The following is a 17,669-nucleotide window of genomic DNA, read 5'->3' as shown; positions in this document are numbered from 1 at the left end:
TCTACCACAGCAAAATAAATATTGCTATAGACATATATTAATGATGTTGATAGCATTTTATTTACAACGCTGGCAAATAGAAGGACTAACATTATTGGAACGTTTTTACCTCGTTGACTAAAAATCCAATGGGCGGCTAGCTTTACTTACTACATTGTTGCGTGTTACACGGTGATTGGTCACTTAAATTGCTTTCAACAGCTGGGGTGATACACGTCCCATCTGAAGAAATTCCATCTGGGCACAGTGGCCCCATGCCAACTCGAAGGTCTTCTGCGTGTATTTCTGTAAATTAAACCACAATTTTCGTTCTCATAAACCGCATTTTAGTCACATTTTTGGGAAGTGATCAGCGGCAAAAAAAGTACTAGTATATTTCCGGAAAATTTGAAACCAACCTTCAGTTGTTTCAAACTGCAAAAAAAAAAAAGGGATTAAAATCTACCTTTACAATGCACAGTGTGCTGTCCCCTTTGTAGTAATGATGTATTTCATGTTATATATGACCACTGTAAGGTAGATTTTTGTTTGATTTGTTGGTAAGGTCATACCCTTAGTGGAGACATAACGGCTACAGCATTTTGTACATGATTGTCTTATGCCAAATGTTTTGAATTTACAACACCAGGTTTCCTTTAAAATCCAATTTGAACTGAATTAGATTGAAAATATTTTGTAGTGTTCACAGCCTTGATCTCCGGATTTATCTCTAAGCAATTAAGTGTAACTGTGTAGCTGCCAAAGTCATTTGCTTTCAGTAATAGATACCAACCGCAAGACCCCGCTTGACACGACTTTTGCTGCCTATCTTCTCCTCGGCAGTCAGAACCAATTCTGCCGTAGACGCACTTCCTTTTCCGAACCTTCAGGCCCTTTCCGCACGACACCGAGCATGAGCTATATTCACCCCATTGGCTCCAAGTTGCTAAAAGAACACCAGTAAATAGTTAGGGCTGTTTCACCATAAGTAACAAAGCGTGCACTCTTCCATGAAAATGGTTTTGATAATTCTGATATCGAAATAAAAAAAAAAAAAAAAAAAACAATATCGCCAGTGCAGTCGCTTAACTCGTTTTCAAGACGTTTACGTTTTCTATTATTTTTGGGTGTACTTGAGATTACAGACACTGCACTTGAGATCATAGTAGCTGTGCTTGTGATTGTAATCGACCTAAAGTGGATACAAATTGTGCTGGAATCGATAGTCAAGTTGAAAACCATTGTGCTATGTAGTAACATTGATAGCCAATGCAGATATTGTGCTTAATCAGGTTTTCACTATATAGGTCGAAAGCCACTTTACTTACAACATGGCCTTTGATTACATTCGATATATTCAGTTGCATCTCCTCGGCAGCTATAACCTGCTTCTCCTCCAATACATGTCCGAACACGGCTCCTCTCTCCATTGCCACATGTCACTGAGCATTGACTAAAATGACTCCACTGGGTCCACTCAGCTAGAAAACAAATTAAAAATTCGTTTTTTTTTTTTTTTTTTTTTTTTTTTTTTTGGCAAAGTGTGAAAACTGCAACCACCAAGTTATTGCGCTGGATAAAACAGCGTGCGCCATTCTCTACACACACTTCTAAATGGGTTGAGGTGTCTCAACGACGTCCGTTCAGTTGAAAAAAATTCTGCGCTACCATTATGCAACAGTTTTGATGTATGATTTTATTGATACTTGCTACAACGTTTTAGTTGATGTTGTAAGTCAATGAAAAAAAACGCTGAGAAAGCAGTTGCCTATTTTCACAACACATTTTGCCATACATTTGCGGTTGTTTTCAAATGATAATGTAGGCAATGTAAATTAAATTTCCCTAAGAGTTTTCAAATGAACATTCGACATTGACATCCTTAATTTTTACAATTGCGTAAAAGTATAATTGTTTTTAGGATATTTTTCTGATATATATGCTTATATCTAGCCAACTCTCGACTAAAAACTGTCAAACTGTCCCAAATGCTGTATCAGGACATATCGAAAATCATTCACTTTTTGAGCACCCAGGACATACATTGCACGACTACAAAATCAAAAAGATGCTAATTGCGGAGAACCATATCTTCATAATCACCAACAAAGACATATCGTTGTACACTTACGACACGACTGCCTCTTGCACGGTCTTGCTCTCCTGTCTGGCCCGCGGCAGTCCTGGGGGGAGGACCCACCAATACATTTACGTGTACCCAGGGCTTCTCCCCGTCCACAGGTGACTGAGCAACTTCCATACGGCCCCCAGCCACTCCATACAGCTGAAACAGTCCGAAGTTCGTGTTAGAAAAATATTTGAATTATATTTTATTAATTCTTAGAGGGACAAAATAAATTAAGTTCTATATTCAAAAGTTACACTTCTACCAACTCACATAAAAATTCACACTATTTAAGTTTATATAATAAAACAGTAAAACGGGCGGTCGCAGGAGTATGGTTCAGTACATTATCATTAAATTAACCAAATGGTTTTCGTTTCGATGCCAACGTCTTTTCAGAGGGATGAACTTTAAATTGTTCAGTACCATTATCCAAGATCGGCAACAGATTAACGTTAAGTGCTATTCTAATGCTTAGAATAATCCTTTGGTGGTTTTATAATTGCGCACTTATTTCATTCAGTTAAACAAACGGGCAATTTAGTTAATCAATTTAGATTTGTTTTCTTTTGTCATTTGGTACCAGCAGTTGATGATTTAATCACTTTCCTGTTATAGAAAGTTGAAATACATTTAAAGAATAAAATAACTTTGTATGTTTTTCTGGCACGTCTGTATGGTTCACTGATTTGGTTAAAAGTTTATTGGTTTTGTCATAACAAATTACTATGGCCACGGGGGCCATGCCAACTTGGTTCAACAATCTTTGCCGTCGCTCCTGCATTACATAACACACGGTGTGTGACACAATGCCCAAGTATTCCAAATGTGCGGGTGAGAAGAATTTCAATTCCAGCATATGAACACACAGCTTTGCGACTTTGGGTTACTATGATTTTACCATATTTTTGCATAATCATTATGGTAAAGAATAATGTTGGCATCGTTTTTTCGTTGCGCCATAATATAATACCATAATAGTACAGCAGTGCTGTTTCAAATTCATTTCACTTTCTCTTAATAGCATCTTCAAGACGAGTTGAATTAAGCGTGTGCTCGCTTCAAATTGCTCATCAAAGGCACTGTCCTTTATCATTGCCCAGGAGAAGCAACTGAATCGAGACCACGTGACAGTCTTCTCTGCCGCCGTGTGACGTCAAACTGGACAATATTCCACAGTTCTTGAAAATCATAAACACAATGGCCAAAGATAAAACAAGCAAATAAAACTCAGCAACCAATGCATGTTAAACGGATAATTTGATGGATACAATATACACCTGTATATAGTTCTAGACGCCGTATATTCAGTTTTAAGACTTCAAATGGGCAAACATACAAATTCCGGTTTCTCTAAATGTAACTCCCACTCAACAATGGCGGCTACACGTTGCAAACTTAAACGGTTTTCTTCGTTATCGTGCCAACCATTTAATCGTTATAAAAGTGTACATTATCCATATGTCAGTTTTCTGGCTCCTTCCTCGCCCTCTCGGTAATAGTTGTAGAGTTGCGTTTTCCATTTAACGTTTTGCTGATATACAAAAATTTACTTCTCTGAAACAATTATAGGTGTCGCTTATGTATTACAAGTATCTATAACCTTCATTAACGGTTTGTCTTGAGTAACTTTCAAATGTACATGTATATATCGGTAATTACCCTCTACTACATTATATTTTCTCGAGAACCGGACTCGAAATCCATTTTGCCACAATCTCTGATCAGTATTACCCGTATCTAGCTTAATACTGAATTGCATCCACTAATCTTCAACTTAAGTTGGGCGTTGGCTAAATAATCCATGAATGCAGATATAATTTACTTACCAGTGGGTTGAAATGATTTCCACGCAGCCACTAAAGAAAACGCCAAAAAATGAAGGCTGGTGATATATACGTGTCCTATCATTTTGAGTGCTTATGACAGAAGTGAGCATCTTCCACAAGCAAGCGGTATCTTTCTTGCTGCGTCAGTCGTTTTGAATACGAAGACAAAACGCTATTGGGAACATTCTAGACTTAGTATCTTACAGAGACTTAGTCATCATCATATTCAGTAAAGCAAACTACTTTTTTGTTACTGTATTGCTTTTATCAGTGTCATCTCCATTTTTCTCTGATTGGGATCATGTCTTTAAAGGAAGGGAATATCCTGTAGCGACCCTTGATAGATTGTACGACAAGGAAATGGACGCTTTTGCTAAAGCCACGTGAAACATTGTAACATATAAGACTGCGATTAAACTCAAGCCCTGGCGGTTTTCCTTGGTATATGCTTCCTCCATAGACTGTGTGGTTATGATTCTTTAACTTTTTTGAAAGCTAACCCCAAGGCACGTAACTCATGTAGATTACAATGGCAAGGGGCGGGACAATGCGGGGGATAGAAATATTTACCGTGGTTAGTAAATTTGGCCTGTTGAATTGGTGTACATATCAGAGCAATAATAGCTGTCACAGTTTGACTCTATTTACTGTTTTAGAAATTTAAAACAAATATTCTGCCACCAGGATGTCTCAGGGTTTGAATTCAACATAAAGACAAATTCGTATTTTTTATATCGTTCGGTACGACTGACTTACCACATATTTTCTCGTTGCATTTCTGTTCATCCCAGCTTGGCCCAGTGCAGTTAATTCCAGCTATCCCGCCATGACAGTCACGTCGTCTGGCTCTCACACCGTCCCCACACGTGGCAGAGCAAGAGCCAAACTGACTCCACTGCGTCCACCAAGCTAGAAAGTAGAAATCAGTTTTTATGTAACAAAAACGTTAAAACTTTTGATGTATTCTGAATTATCGAGCACACCCTTTTTGGAGCAGTGTTTAATGAAAGCAATATTCTTTTGAAATGTAATTAATTTGGAAATGTACTTAATGTGGAGAAATTTGAGATCGATGTTTTGGGTTAAATCAAACATTCATCAGTTGTAGCATCTTCGTGTCAATGGATATTTAAAAAAGAAATTAATTCTGCGAATTTTGCGATCAATGTTTTGGGTCAATTCAAAAATTCATTAGAAGTATCATCGTGTCAATAAGTTATTAAAAAACGTTTTATTTACCTGTTTCGCACAAACGCTTGCTACAATTTCCGACCTCTATCGAGTCCCCGAGACAGTCGGTCGATGGGACTCCGTTACGACAGTCACGTGACCTTGTCGTCTGCCCTGTATCGCACGTGACCGAACATTCCGTCCATTCAGACCAGGCGGTCCATGAGGCCAATACTAAAAACAGAGTCACGGTTCTTTAGCTTATAAGTGAAAGTAGTATTGCTGTGCATTTTAGAAATCTTCAGATCAATAGAGATGTAAGGTTAAATTCACATATCAGCATCATTGTTGTTTTTAATTACATTTTTTAAAACTAAATGTAATACCTTTGTTCCGTATTGTATCAACCGGAGTGTCGCTGAGTTGCAAATAATCGACAGAGACTCTTTCCTGTTCCTTTGATATATTTGATTTCGATCCTAAAATTATACAGTTGAACATATAATGAGTCTCCGTTTCTGCAAACATATTTGTTCTTTATCTTTTAACTTTTTCAATTGTACAACATACATATTTTCGCATTCTTTGAGACTGTTCCATACGACTAGCAAAGTCAAGCTACATGTACTTCACGCAAGTAATATTGTAAATATCGAGTCCTCCAAACAGGATGTTACGCTACGCAAATGTTGCGTCAGTTAAATTTAATAAAACTTCAAAAAGTCTCATTTCTTACCGTTCATTCCAGTATTATCCAATACAGATGATAGCTGTTAGGTCGCACGGTTAGCAAATGCCCCAAAGAAAACTGTTATCAAACTCCGGTTACTGGGTTGCGGACAGTTATGGATTAGGAGGTCCTGCAAATCTGGAACACCTCGAAAACTGGTTTCTTCAAGCCACGAGACTCAAAAGAACACAATGATAACCCTAAAAACCCGCAGACGACCACACCCAAAAGCACCCAAGATAAACGAATTAGAATCGCATCAACCCCGTCAGCACACAACATAACGCAGTCAACACTCACAGTTAAATCGGACACGCACCTTGCGTTCAATTTGGAAGAACAAAATTTAACATCATGAAAAATGGTCACAAAGTCAAAAAAAGATCGACATGTTTTGTAAGGTAAAGATATTTTTGCTGGTCATGCAGAATTATATTGTTTTGTTACAAGAAAGATTAATACTGAAGTATAAAGCAAAGTTATATAAGTATTCTACCTTATGCAGCACTGAGTTTTAATTCAGCAGTCAATTTTCCATTATAGGCCTACTTGCAGGATCGAGTGTAAGCAGGATGAATATTACAGTATTGAACTACACGCTGACAGTAAGCAATACTTCAATAATTGCATTTCAAATGATTAAATGGTTAGACCAACATGCATTATAATTAACGAAGAAAGTTCGTTTTCCAATGGATGCATATCATAACGGTTATCCCAATGAAAAGTCAAAATGCTAACAAATAGGATGTACGGTGCTTCAAATGTGCAATTCAAACAATGCGACCTATCCCCATGCCTTCCCTCGCTGCAAGGTGGCGCACACGTGAGGTGAAGTACTGTATACTTACGGCACGGTCTCTCGTTACAAAAAGTAGCTTGATAAAGTGCCCCGTCTTCAGGCGTGCATTCCAAGAGGAGACAAGGTCTTGCTCTTTCTCTTTTGCCTCCGCCACATGTCTGACTACACGGTCCCCATTCCCCCCAGGGCCCAAACGGCTCTGTCAAGATTGAACAAGGGAAAAATGTGCACAGTCATGCAATTTACAGTGCCCTAAGTTTATCTCTGATCACCGTTTAAAACTAAGAACATCTGTTATTGTGACATAGGGGGCCAGTGTGTGTGTGTGATCCATGCAAACGGTTAACATTATAACGTAAATACCCGCAGTGAATGTTATTTTATTTCACTTTCAGGTTTCTTTAACTTCCGTTAATTAGTTAAAAGAATCGGTGGGGAAGCAGTGAAGCATGAATAAACTGATTAAAGGGGAAAATTCACCTTTCTTATCGTGACTGAACTCTTTCCGCAAACACAGAACATAATTCAACAGTTAAAGCAGTAGCAATGTAGTTAAAGATTGGTGGGTGTGTTGGCAGCACATTCTGGAGAATTCGTTGCCCGCAAATCTTCGTATTACCCCATGCGTCAGTACGGAATAACTTTCAAACTTCAGCTCCAGAATCTGACAAACGAATTTTCGAGAATGTCACCTTAGTGCTATATGTACGTTATCGCCACCTAGCGGTTATGAGTGCAAGCACAAACCAAAATGCCAAGGAAATGATTGCGCTATATATTCCCTTGTTTTCATTTACTCACGGCATGGTCTCAGATTGCAAGGCCTGGTCTGCTCGGCCGCTCCTGGACATTTTCCGGGCTTTGGACATGTTCTGGTTCTGGTTTGGCTACCGTCCCCGCATGTCTTACTGCAGGTAGAGTAAGGAGTCCATGGGCTCCATTTTGCCGGTTCTTTGAAACGAAATCGGAACGAGTTGATTATATTTACACATGTGTCCTATCCACGTTTATAAACAGTGTTGGTATTCAAAACGAACACCAGTTCATGCACATGTTGACTATATTAATGCTCATCAGAAATGCTGAAATTCTCCAATTAATAAAATAATGAGGTCTGTGATAAGAAAGAGGCAATTAGCTGTCACTGCATGCACATCTTGAATTTAAACAATGCAGTCAGACTTCATCAGGGAAATGAATGCAGTGATAACCCTGATGAAGTCTAACTGTCAGCAGACAAAAATGGCTGGTTAACTTCAGTTCATTTTTCTTAAGCTATCGATATATGAAACTTTATTGATTGACGACTATATAGTTTTAATACCTTCATGATCCTACTCACCTTCACAAGTCACCTTAGATAGTTCGACTCGAATGCTGTCCAGGGCTTCGTAATTCTCCACAGTATATGTGTACTTATCCCCGGGTTTTCCCTTGCGCTCGCTGGCTATCAAGTTCAGTTCCTCGCGACCAATATTGGCACCGACACCAATGGCCACCAAAGTTATGTTCTGCGCGCGAGCCTTCAGACAACAAAATCAATATAATCAATATCTTAAACGATGGAGGTAAAAATATATTTAATATAATATTTAATTTTTAAGTACACCTATTAAAAGTTCTATATTGACATTTTGCAGACTTGGAGGCATGGTATAATTACAATCAATAAAGGTGATCTATTATATTATGCGAATGAGAGAGAAAAAACATAGGCCTATGTAATGACACGGGAACCATGGCTAACAGGTTGGGGCTTTTTCATTCTTATGATCCAACAATCACCCCTTTAAACTACACTCGTCCGATTTGTATATTTGCTTTGAATTGACCTTCTAAAACGGCCCAGGTGGATTCGGTTCGCTTTCATGATTTACTCATGTGTGGTACAAATTGTATTAAAGAAGAAATGTCTAGTCTACAAGTTTACGGGTATTCAGGTGATTTATTATTATTATTATTATTTTATATCATTTATTTGTTTATTTATCTATTTATTTATATATATATTTTTTTTTGAAACCATATCGCATTATTTTGGTCTCATATGACCACTGTTTCATGGGAGCTAAAACAGTCAAAAACTATTTAAAAAGTTTAGGCCTATCAAACATAAATGGTCATGAAATGACATCTAAATATTTTCATCGCACCTCTGCTGCCGCTGCTGCGGTCAAGGCCTTGTCGCGGGATGCACCGTCAGTAATGATAATACCCAGCTTGGGGACACCTGGCCTGCCTCCATTGGCAGCAAGGAAGTACCGCTCTCGCATCCTATCAAGGGCTCTATTGGTGTAGGTTCCACCACCCTGCTGTCTAATACCTGAAGATTATGACAAAAACTATGTTGACGAGCATGGCGTAAATGGTCATCTTTAGAAAATGGTACCTCACATCAGGATGGATTGTTTTCTGCTCCGCAGATCCGGCGCATTGGAACACATCCTGCAAGACTTTGAGGCAGCCAAAACGGCGCCTTCAGTTTCAGAGATCATTGGAAACACACCAAACGAAAGACAGAAGGCCTAAATGTTGCCCGAGAGAGAGAGAGAGAGAGAGAGAGAGAGAGAGAGAGAGAGAGAGAGAGAGATGTATGTGTGTGTGTCTGTGTTTGTGTTTGTGTGTGTTTGTGTGTTGCTGGAAAGAGAATAGGATCAAGCCAACGATAAATTAACAAACTGCGGTGACAAATTAACACACACAGATAAGATGACATATGAAACTAACACTACCACACCCTAAAATACCATAATATTGAACATTATCCTTCACCTACCGACAATGGCCTTTTGCAGGGCCTCGGCCGTGTTGTATCTGTTCAGGTAAAAGTGATCCGTGGCGCGGTTAGAGAAGGTCAGGACGGCAATCTGGGTTGCATCTGGGCCTATCCTAAAGTCTTCTGTGATATGGGATAAAAACTGCAGCTGGGCCTTGAAATCGGGGCCCCAGATGCTACTGGACTCGTCCAGGACGAATACCAGATCCAGTTTGGTGTTTGTGCAGCCTTCGTCGCCTCCATGAATGCCCTGAAAAGGTAATGAAAAAATTATGATGAGGATGAAGACGATAATCACAATAGCAATGATAATGATAACAACAGTGATAATGATAATAATAACGGGCAAACTTTAAATGTAAAGGAAAAAAGGGTCCGTCAAGTCATACCATCAGAAAAAGTTGAAATGATTGCAGTATGTACGTATGAAATAAAGTTTCTAAATGTGCGCTATGTTTTAAAATAATCTATGCATTGTTTTACTTTTGGTATTTTTCAAAAAATCTCCTTCATGCTAATTTTAGGATAAAATATATTATACAGTGGTTATATGGTAACTTGTTGGAATTTTTAAAAATTTCGACTTGCTAGACCGTCAGTTTCAATTTTTTCCATGGATGTCAAAAATACCTTGCGTTACCGAGTGCCAAGACGGCCCTAAGACATGCTTTCAGCAACAACGCGTGAAACACTTAAAACTGAAACGTACACCAAAAAAGTCAGAAGTTTGGGTGCGCACGTAAAGACCCAAAACACATAAATCACACCATATCTTTATTACGCGGTTGTTTTCGGGACAATTGAAATCGTTGAAGTTATGTCTTTTCAAACTGAAGTGTTGCTATGAAAGTCGCTTGGATTCATAAGTGAACTCCTCGGCGTCTCAGATCTATTTTAATAGATTGTTTAAAAGCAATCTTCAAAGTAATGACTTCATTCCACAAGGTTTGTATATGGCCATATTGTGCATTAGTATTTTCACCAAAAATAAACGTTATTAAGCTTATCCGAAACATGGACTGTCCAAAACATGGACTGTCCGTAATTAAATTTGGTTATCATGTCGTTAGATACTGTAGGACGCCGCGGAAAGACGCTAGGAGCTGAACAGAATGCATACAGATCTTAAAAGCGGAAGCCACAACGATAGGCACATTATTCAAACAAAAATTACGGATCCAAAACTCTATTGTACACAACGCTTAGATGTGGTCCTATGCCATGAGTAGGGATCTTCTTGAGAACGCCCGCGATTCTATAAAACCAGTAATGTTCCACTCGATTGGTGTCCAATTCAATTCCACAGAGACCCCATATTGATCTTTCCAATTTTGCCGATATCAAAGTACGCGCGATCCATTTTTATCTACTAACCCCTAGACAAACTAATTGGTCTTTTCTCACCCCATGTGTGATACTTAGAGGTTACGAGTTCTAAACGAAAACTTACAGCCTTAAAGGAAACACTGCACCAAACTGAAAACACATCAAACACGCCATAAGAGTATTGTTTCAAGTAAGGTGGCTGAGGTTGTTTAAAAACAGAAAAAAGGCGTTTATGGACCTTATTGCTACCACGTGAGTTAACTGTCTTTTTAGTCAATAAATCTAGCGCTTTCAAGAAAAACTGTTTTATTGATATGATTAATATGAATATTATGATGTAACATTATCACGCCGAAAACATTCTTATGACGTAAAATATATTCGACCAGTTTGTACCATTCTGCATCCTATTCGGCTACCGTATGGGAGCAAACAGGAAAACCGCCCCATGAATTACTGCTGATAACTATGACGGATTAATGGACAAGGGTTTCCGAATCACTGCATGTTTTAACCCATGTCTAACTGACACACAGGAAGCCCTGGACAGCTGGGCTCCTCCTACACGACAATGTAAGGGCCCCATGTCATCAAGGTCGGTGCGCAGTCTCATATGTTATGATGTGTACGCGCGTTTCCAATTCAATTGGGGAATGTTATTATATAAATGTGAAACATGACATGATGGCTATTTTCTCAAATAAGAGATAAATTTTAAATACACGATGTGTTAACACATGCTTAATCATATGCATGTATATATTACGTTCTATAGACATAAGAACAGCAGACATAAGAACAGCATTACGGTCGTTAGAGACCTATCAATGTGAGCGCTATGTGAACACGACCAAACTTCACTGAGAGGTTTTGTAAACCCGCCAATGGTAAACACGCTAGAATAGATTTGGGGGGAGGGAGCTGGTAACAAATTTAAACCGCGTGTTGGACGATTGCCACGCTGGGAATAGAACATTGTCAACATGGGGGACCAGTTCTAGGAAGATGTTGTTTTGGAAAAATTTGACTTCAGAACAGTTGGGGAAATTAAAAACGAGTTCTGTTTGTTTGCACTGTGACTCTCTGCGCCGCGCTCTGAAGCCTTAAGGATGCAGTTAAAAGTGCAAAGATATTAGAAGCGGAAGAAATAATTGAGATCTTCTCAAAATTGTGGGACTTAATGACAATCACTTATTATCAAGGACAACAAACCTTTTCTGTGATTTCGTTCATTTTCATTGCATTAAAAATGGTGACTTATCATTTATTTGAAGTTTGCTGCATGTTATTTTACTTTATCAGTATATGATAAAGTAAAATGAATAGACGAGCGACTACAAATAAAGATCGAAACCACCGAAAACAAATCATATTTGGAAACAAAAAGACTAACATCACATCGTATGAACCATCAAGCCGCAAATGTTTACAGTACTATTTATTGAAATGATTAATTGCGATTTGGACAAAGAGAAATCTTTCAATAATGTACATTTGTCCAATGTTCAGGTACACGTTACACCGGTTGACAGATTTCAGTTAATGCTTCCATTTTTACTGCACTCAGCTGGACATCTATGTGGCAAGTAACAGTAAATTTCCGCCTGTTTTAAACTGATAAAATGTGAGAAAAAAAACAGACTGAAAGTCCCGAGTGCTGCTTTAATCAGTGGGTAAAAAAATTGTCCCAGCAGGACTTTGTAAAAATATAAATATATACCGCTGTATACATGTATGAAAAAATGGGAGATTTTTTGAATATGCCCTCCATGGCATATATTGATTTGTTTTACTTAATTCAAATTTTGATAAAATATATAAAGCATAGGAGAAAAAACATTTTACGACAGTCATACTTCAGAAAACTTTTGGCAAGTCAAGGCATTTCCATCTGTGAAAATGTCTTTTTATGACCGGGTGGTCCGTCATGACAATTGAAACTGGTTACATATCATGACGTCCCAGACAGACATAATTTCCTGTTACAGCAAGTATTAACCACATGGAATATTGAGTCACGTTGCGAAACCTAACAAAACCAATTAAGATATAATTTGTAGTTGTTCAACGAACTGTGAGAAAAGACAAATGGAGTGGTAAAAAAAAATGTATTCGAGCCAATCACGCAGCCACTGAAACATTTGACCACCCCGAAACCAAGTTCCATCGGTTGCTGCTAAACAAGCAGTTCACGCTGAATAATAACACATTGGATAACAGAAAACATTAATATCACTACGAACACAACTTTAAGGAAAACAATTTACTTAAGGCACATGTCAATGGCAGCAAATGATTGATGGCGAACGACCGAGGTCAACCTGACCTTCGGCAAGGAAGATATTTGTCTGTGTCTAATTAAAAACATGAAACCAAGTTTGTCATCTGATCTACCTACTGCTTATACAACATTCCTATATTTACGTTTTTTCATCACGTGTCACACGATTTTTATCACCGATTCCTATAGTTTTTTGGGTGTTTTTATACTTAACTCTTAATAATAAGGACAAATGAGAATTGAAGAGTTGGCAACTCTCCTTTCCTTTATCTAATTCTTTGACTATCTTGTTTCATGTAGGAAAAAACTGCACCTTTCGTGACATGCTTCTATTCGTTGTATAATGTTAATTTATTTTCACTCTCCAACTAAATCATGGAAGAGAAGTTAAAAAAGAAAACAAAATTATCTACAAGTCAATACATATGAGTAACAATTGCCACCCATTTTAAGTTGGCAAAAAAATTGAAACCTAATAGCGATTCAGGAATGGTGGATAAATCTCGGTCTTATATTATGTGATTAGGTCTTTTGATCGCCCACCCAACAGCCACGACGCTAGAAGATAATCTGGTTCAACCCAGACCCAGATCCAACAGTTATGCAACTTTCCTGCCCGTAGATTACATTCATGTTTTTTATACAAAAGTTAAAGTACATCAAAAGCAATCGATTTTATTAATTTTGTTTACAAAAATGACACAAATATGTATTCAGGTGCTTGTATTGTGTGAAGTAGAAATAATGAGTTAAGTCACATTCATACAGTTTTTGTCTAATAAATTAGTTGGTTCCCCATAAGGTTGGGAAGCTCTCCGATGTTTAGACAGACCCCAGTGAGACAGCCAAGAGACAATCCCTACCTGTGTGCCATCATAATTAGCCCGCGTGTGTTAAATAAAGCTAATGACGTTTCACCACGAATTCCTGAGTTTCCTTCCATCAAAATCCAGGGAGTACTTGCAGTAGTATATCAAATCCATTTTTTACCGCTTCAATCAAAATACGCCCCACCATCCTATATTGTATATCTGTGTTGTAATTTTGCATACTTTTTCCATTTAATTTGTTTCTGGGATAGGCAAAAACAAGCCTGCAAACTAAGAGCTCTTTGCGCTTTCAACAGAGTAACAGGTGTCAGAGTCGGAGCCATAGTGCAAGTTTTTTAAGATCCAGAGAATCTTCTCACGAATAAACAGTGGAAGTGATGTGGCTTAATGGCATGCCCATTGAGATAGTATCGCAAAAATACATTATAAATACGGATCAACAAGGTATCTTCTTTCGGGAAGAGCGTGCTGTAATTGAGGCAAATATGTCAAAAATTGTCGTAAACAGATTACATAGATAATCGACGAGACGAATGAGAAAATGTAGGATAATTTACCTAGTGTTCCAAAAAATTGCAAGGAAAACTTTGAGATATGTTAACGATTAATCGAAGGCATATCATCGAATTTAGAGACGCGTATGTTATTTATTTTATACATCGAATGAAAAATAACGGATGTGCAGTATACCATAAGAGTGGCTGCCTTATGACAAGAAAAACGAAACGGTGGCAGCTAGAATCAAAATTGGTCGGTGGCAAAACATTCTAAGTTTGCTTAGATAGATAAGCCCTTGACCCTTTTTCTTCTCACCCTGACAGAGCAGTTGTAATTGTAATTGTAATTTTTCGCAGTTTTCTAGTTGAGTACAGTTAAAAGCAATAAAACTATGAAATTCCACCTGTCTAAAAATAAACGCCAACACCAGTAGCGCCGCAACGCGATCCTGGTGAACGGGACGCCCCTCAAGCCAAGCAAAACAGCACAGTACAATCTTCAGAGAAAGATATATAGTATATTTAGTTAACCATGTGTAAATTATAATGATTCACTTTTCTTTGATTTTTTGCATGTGATGTATGCTGTCTCCAGACAATCATGCGTATCTTTTAACGGCCAATTTGCCACGAGTTTCGCTCAAAAGATGAGAATATAGGTTAAAAGCATGCAGTAAACGTGACGCCTGTATACTATTTTTTCCCAGCATACAAGCAAAAGGAAAAACATAAATACATTAGATAGGCAATGACAGCCTGAATTCACTGAACGTGTTTGAAATTAGGTTCGGTGAGAGAGTCAGGCACGGGTCAATTCTCGGCAAAATTCTTCTAGTTACCACAAGCTTCTTTGGGAACTGCACACACAGTAATGGATTCTAACTTGAACAGTCGTGGGGGGGGGGGGGTGCAGTTCATGAATATAACAAGAAACAGTTTCTGCGGAAAAAAAATAAATCTTATCCCAGTCCTCGCTAAGAGTATGCGACGCAAAATGAAAAGAGGCAGCTTTCCCTATTATTGCCCAATTTACGACAAAATGTTGCCTGTATATTGTAAATCATTTCTCTATCATTACATTTTCCGTTTATTCTAATATGAACCGTTTAAACACTTGCACTTTTTACGAGACAAAATTATAGTTTTATTCATTCAGGAAGTAAGCCAAGAGGACACAAGTTGCTCGACCTCAGATTCACAGCCATAAATCTAGGAAAACAAATGTGTTCTTAATTTGGTTCAGAGGAGCGTTTTCATGCTTAATCCTTTTAAGGAGTGCTTTAAGGTTTTCATTTCGAAGAGGTTTATTACACAAAAAGAACGATTGACTGGTCATGGAGTATTTTCCGTCTTATCGCCTCGGTTTACGACCCGTGACCCGTAAGTTCTTGGTGCTGGATATTTCGACAAGACAGGGAATGTTTTGATAAGCAGAGGAAGACGATTATTCTCCTAAAAACAAAAAGTACAAAACTTTGTTTCATACTTGTCGTGTTTGTTGTAACCCTGATTTGTTTTAAAGATAGTCGTTGCCAAAAAAGGATGACTCTAAAACACACATTTGTATTGCCAACTCTATTAAATTGTGAAAAAAAATCTTCATAATTCCTCAAAGTTCAAGGCTTTTTATATCGAAAGAGGTTGAAATATGAAGACCACAGCAACTGAAAATGTGATCTCAAAACGCGTTTGAAAATCCTTATGAATCAATCAATTAATAAGTGAACTTAGAAATAAGATTTTATCGCTTTTAGTAAAAGTGTAATCAAACCGGTCCATGAAGCATTTCGCGCCAATTATTAGCACCCTATGCCCTTTTATTTGCTACCTTTTCTTTTTTGGCACGATGTCACAACAATTACGTTCTTCTGTTGACATTTTCCATCTACCTGTGTGTAGTCATTTCCACTTTGGCAGGCTTTCTAATCAGATGACGTTAAAATAATAACAGGGTTAAATGCTATATGCCTCGAGTTACGAGTTAAATCATTTTTTTCTCTTGTCACTGACGGCAGCTGTGGGTTTTAAGCCACCTACCCTCCGCGCAGTAATCTAATTACTTACACGACGACGTCGCGACAGAGTATAAAGGAGGCACACGGGGAAAACTTTCTGCCTTGTTAATTTCATCAGCGAGAAATGTCTGTGTACATGTGATGCTTATTTTGTTTTAAACATATCTAATGCTAGTTTCCACCCTGGATCTGAAGTTGGCTAATTCTTTTAGCTACGTAGCCCATTTACGCCTGATACACAAATGAACACGACAAGCGCATGCGCATGCTGCTGTAGATGAAAAGTTCCTGTTTGCAATTTTATATTCAGGGTGATGGCTAACGAATGTTTACATGCTAGAAAAAAATCGCCAGGGATATTACAAAAGTGTCGTTTTCTATAGAACAGTTGGTTGCATTTCTCCCGTTACCAGCGGGGTTGTACATGGTTTACTTCCTTGTGGTCTCCCTGTTAATTAAACGAACGTCAAAGCAATTAAATTGAACTAATTTGGTTTCTTTTTATCTTGGTTTACCTCTTTGAGCTCAGATGGAATGGCCACTTCGTCTTTATCGCATTCGTAAACATTGGAATCTTTACAAGCCTTCTACATATAAGTTCAAAGAGAAGCACAGAGTGTATAAAGAATGTCCAAGACTTATGAAGTTTTTTAACTATGATTCTTTATGAATAACCAATAATGCATGTAAGTTTTTTTAAGTTACTAGAATAACTTTTGATGAAATGACATTTGTTTGTGATGAAATAGATATATTTTATAACAATTTGTCCATGATTTCCATGTGAATAAATGTAGATTGTATAAAAACTCTGGACTTAAAGACTTACAAGATGTTTTTGGAAGGACTACGAAAAACTTGTCTGACTTCTCAATGCATCAAGTAGTATATGTCTTGAAGCTTTTAACATTTAAATACATGATAGATCTAAAAATCCAAATTAACGTCATTAAAATGTTACTTTGTAAGGGTCCACTTTGTAACACATATAGGCTACGCCTGGGTTCCCATACTTAGATCGATCCGTCTGGATCGACCTAACTTGGTTCATACGAAATAACTATCAACTCAAGAGGGAGCCGAGCGCGCACGAAAGTTAATTACCCCCTAACAGCTTTTAGTAGGCGGGACAGACATTTAAGCCGGTTAAGCTGACAGCAATTTAGTGAGACTCCCCAGGGAGATAGATCGATCCAAATATCTGTGGGAATGGTCCCTACCACTGTATCATCATTTTTGGATAATTAAAATATTCACTAAATAAATTTTGCTAAATATGTGGATATCATTTTTGTAACATATTATTTGT

At 37.9% G+C, this 17,669-nt stretch overlaps 1 protein-coding gene across 14 annotated transcripts in view; it reads right to left on the bottom strand.

The window, feature by feature from the left end:
• The window catches only part of LOC106179863 (A disintegrin and metalloproteinase with thrombospondin motifs adt-1), a 53,344-nt gene that overhangs the window by 13,171 nt on the left and 22,504 nt on the right, over positions 1 to 17,669 (bottom strand). For all 14 annotated transcript variants that reach the window (XM_087008920.1, XM_087008918.1, XM_087008921.1 and 11 more), the window contains exons 2-12: positions 9,412 to 9,661; positions 8,789 to 8,958; positions 7,978 to 8,158; positions 7,437 to 7,586; positions 5,490 to 5,582; positions 5,173 to 5,337; positions 4,690 to 4,842; positions 2,111 to 2,263; positions 1,308 to 1,460; positions 773 to 925; positions 151 to 285 (exon numbers count right to left, since the gene is read on the bottom strand). In XM_087008920.1, the coding sequence (XP_086865046.1) occupies positions 151 to 285; positions 773 to 925; positions 1,308 to 1,460; positions 2,111 to 2,263; positions 4,690 to 4,842; positions 5,173 to 5,337; positions 5,490 to 5,582; positions 7,437 to 7,586; positions 7,978 to 8,158; positions 8,789 to 8,958; positions 9,412 to 9,661 (1,756 nt within the window). The remainder of the gene's footprint in view (positions 1 to 150; positions 286 to 772; positions 926 to 1,307; positions 1,461 to 2,110; positions 2,264 to 4,689; positions 4,843 to 5,172; positions 5,338 to 5,489; positions 5,583 to 7,436; positions 7,587 to 7,977; positions 8,159 to 8,788; positions 8,959 to 9,411; positions 9,662 to 17,669) is intronic.

The sequence above is a fragment of the Lingula anatina genome, chromosome 3 (assembly GCF_051362555.1).
Source record: "Lingula anatina isolate TDL-2025a chromosome 3, LinAna3.0, whole genome shotgun sequence".
NCBI classification, from domain to species: domain Eukaryota; kingdom Metazoa; phylum Brachiopoda; class Lingulata; order Lingulida; family Lingulidae; genus Lingula; species Lingula anatina.
This window is presented reverse-complemented; position numbering and strand designations above follow the sequence as displayed.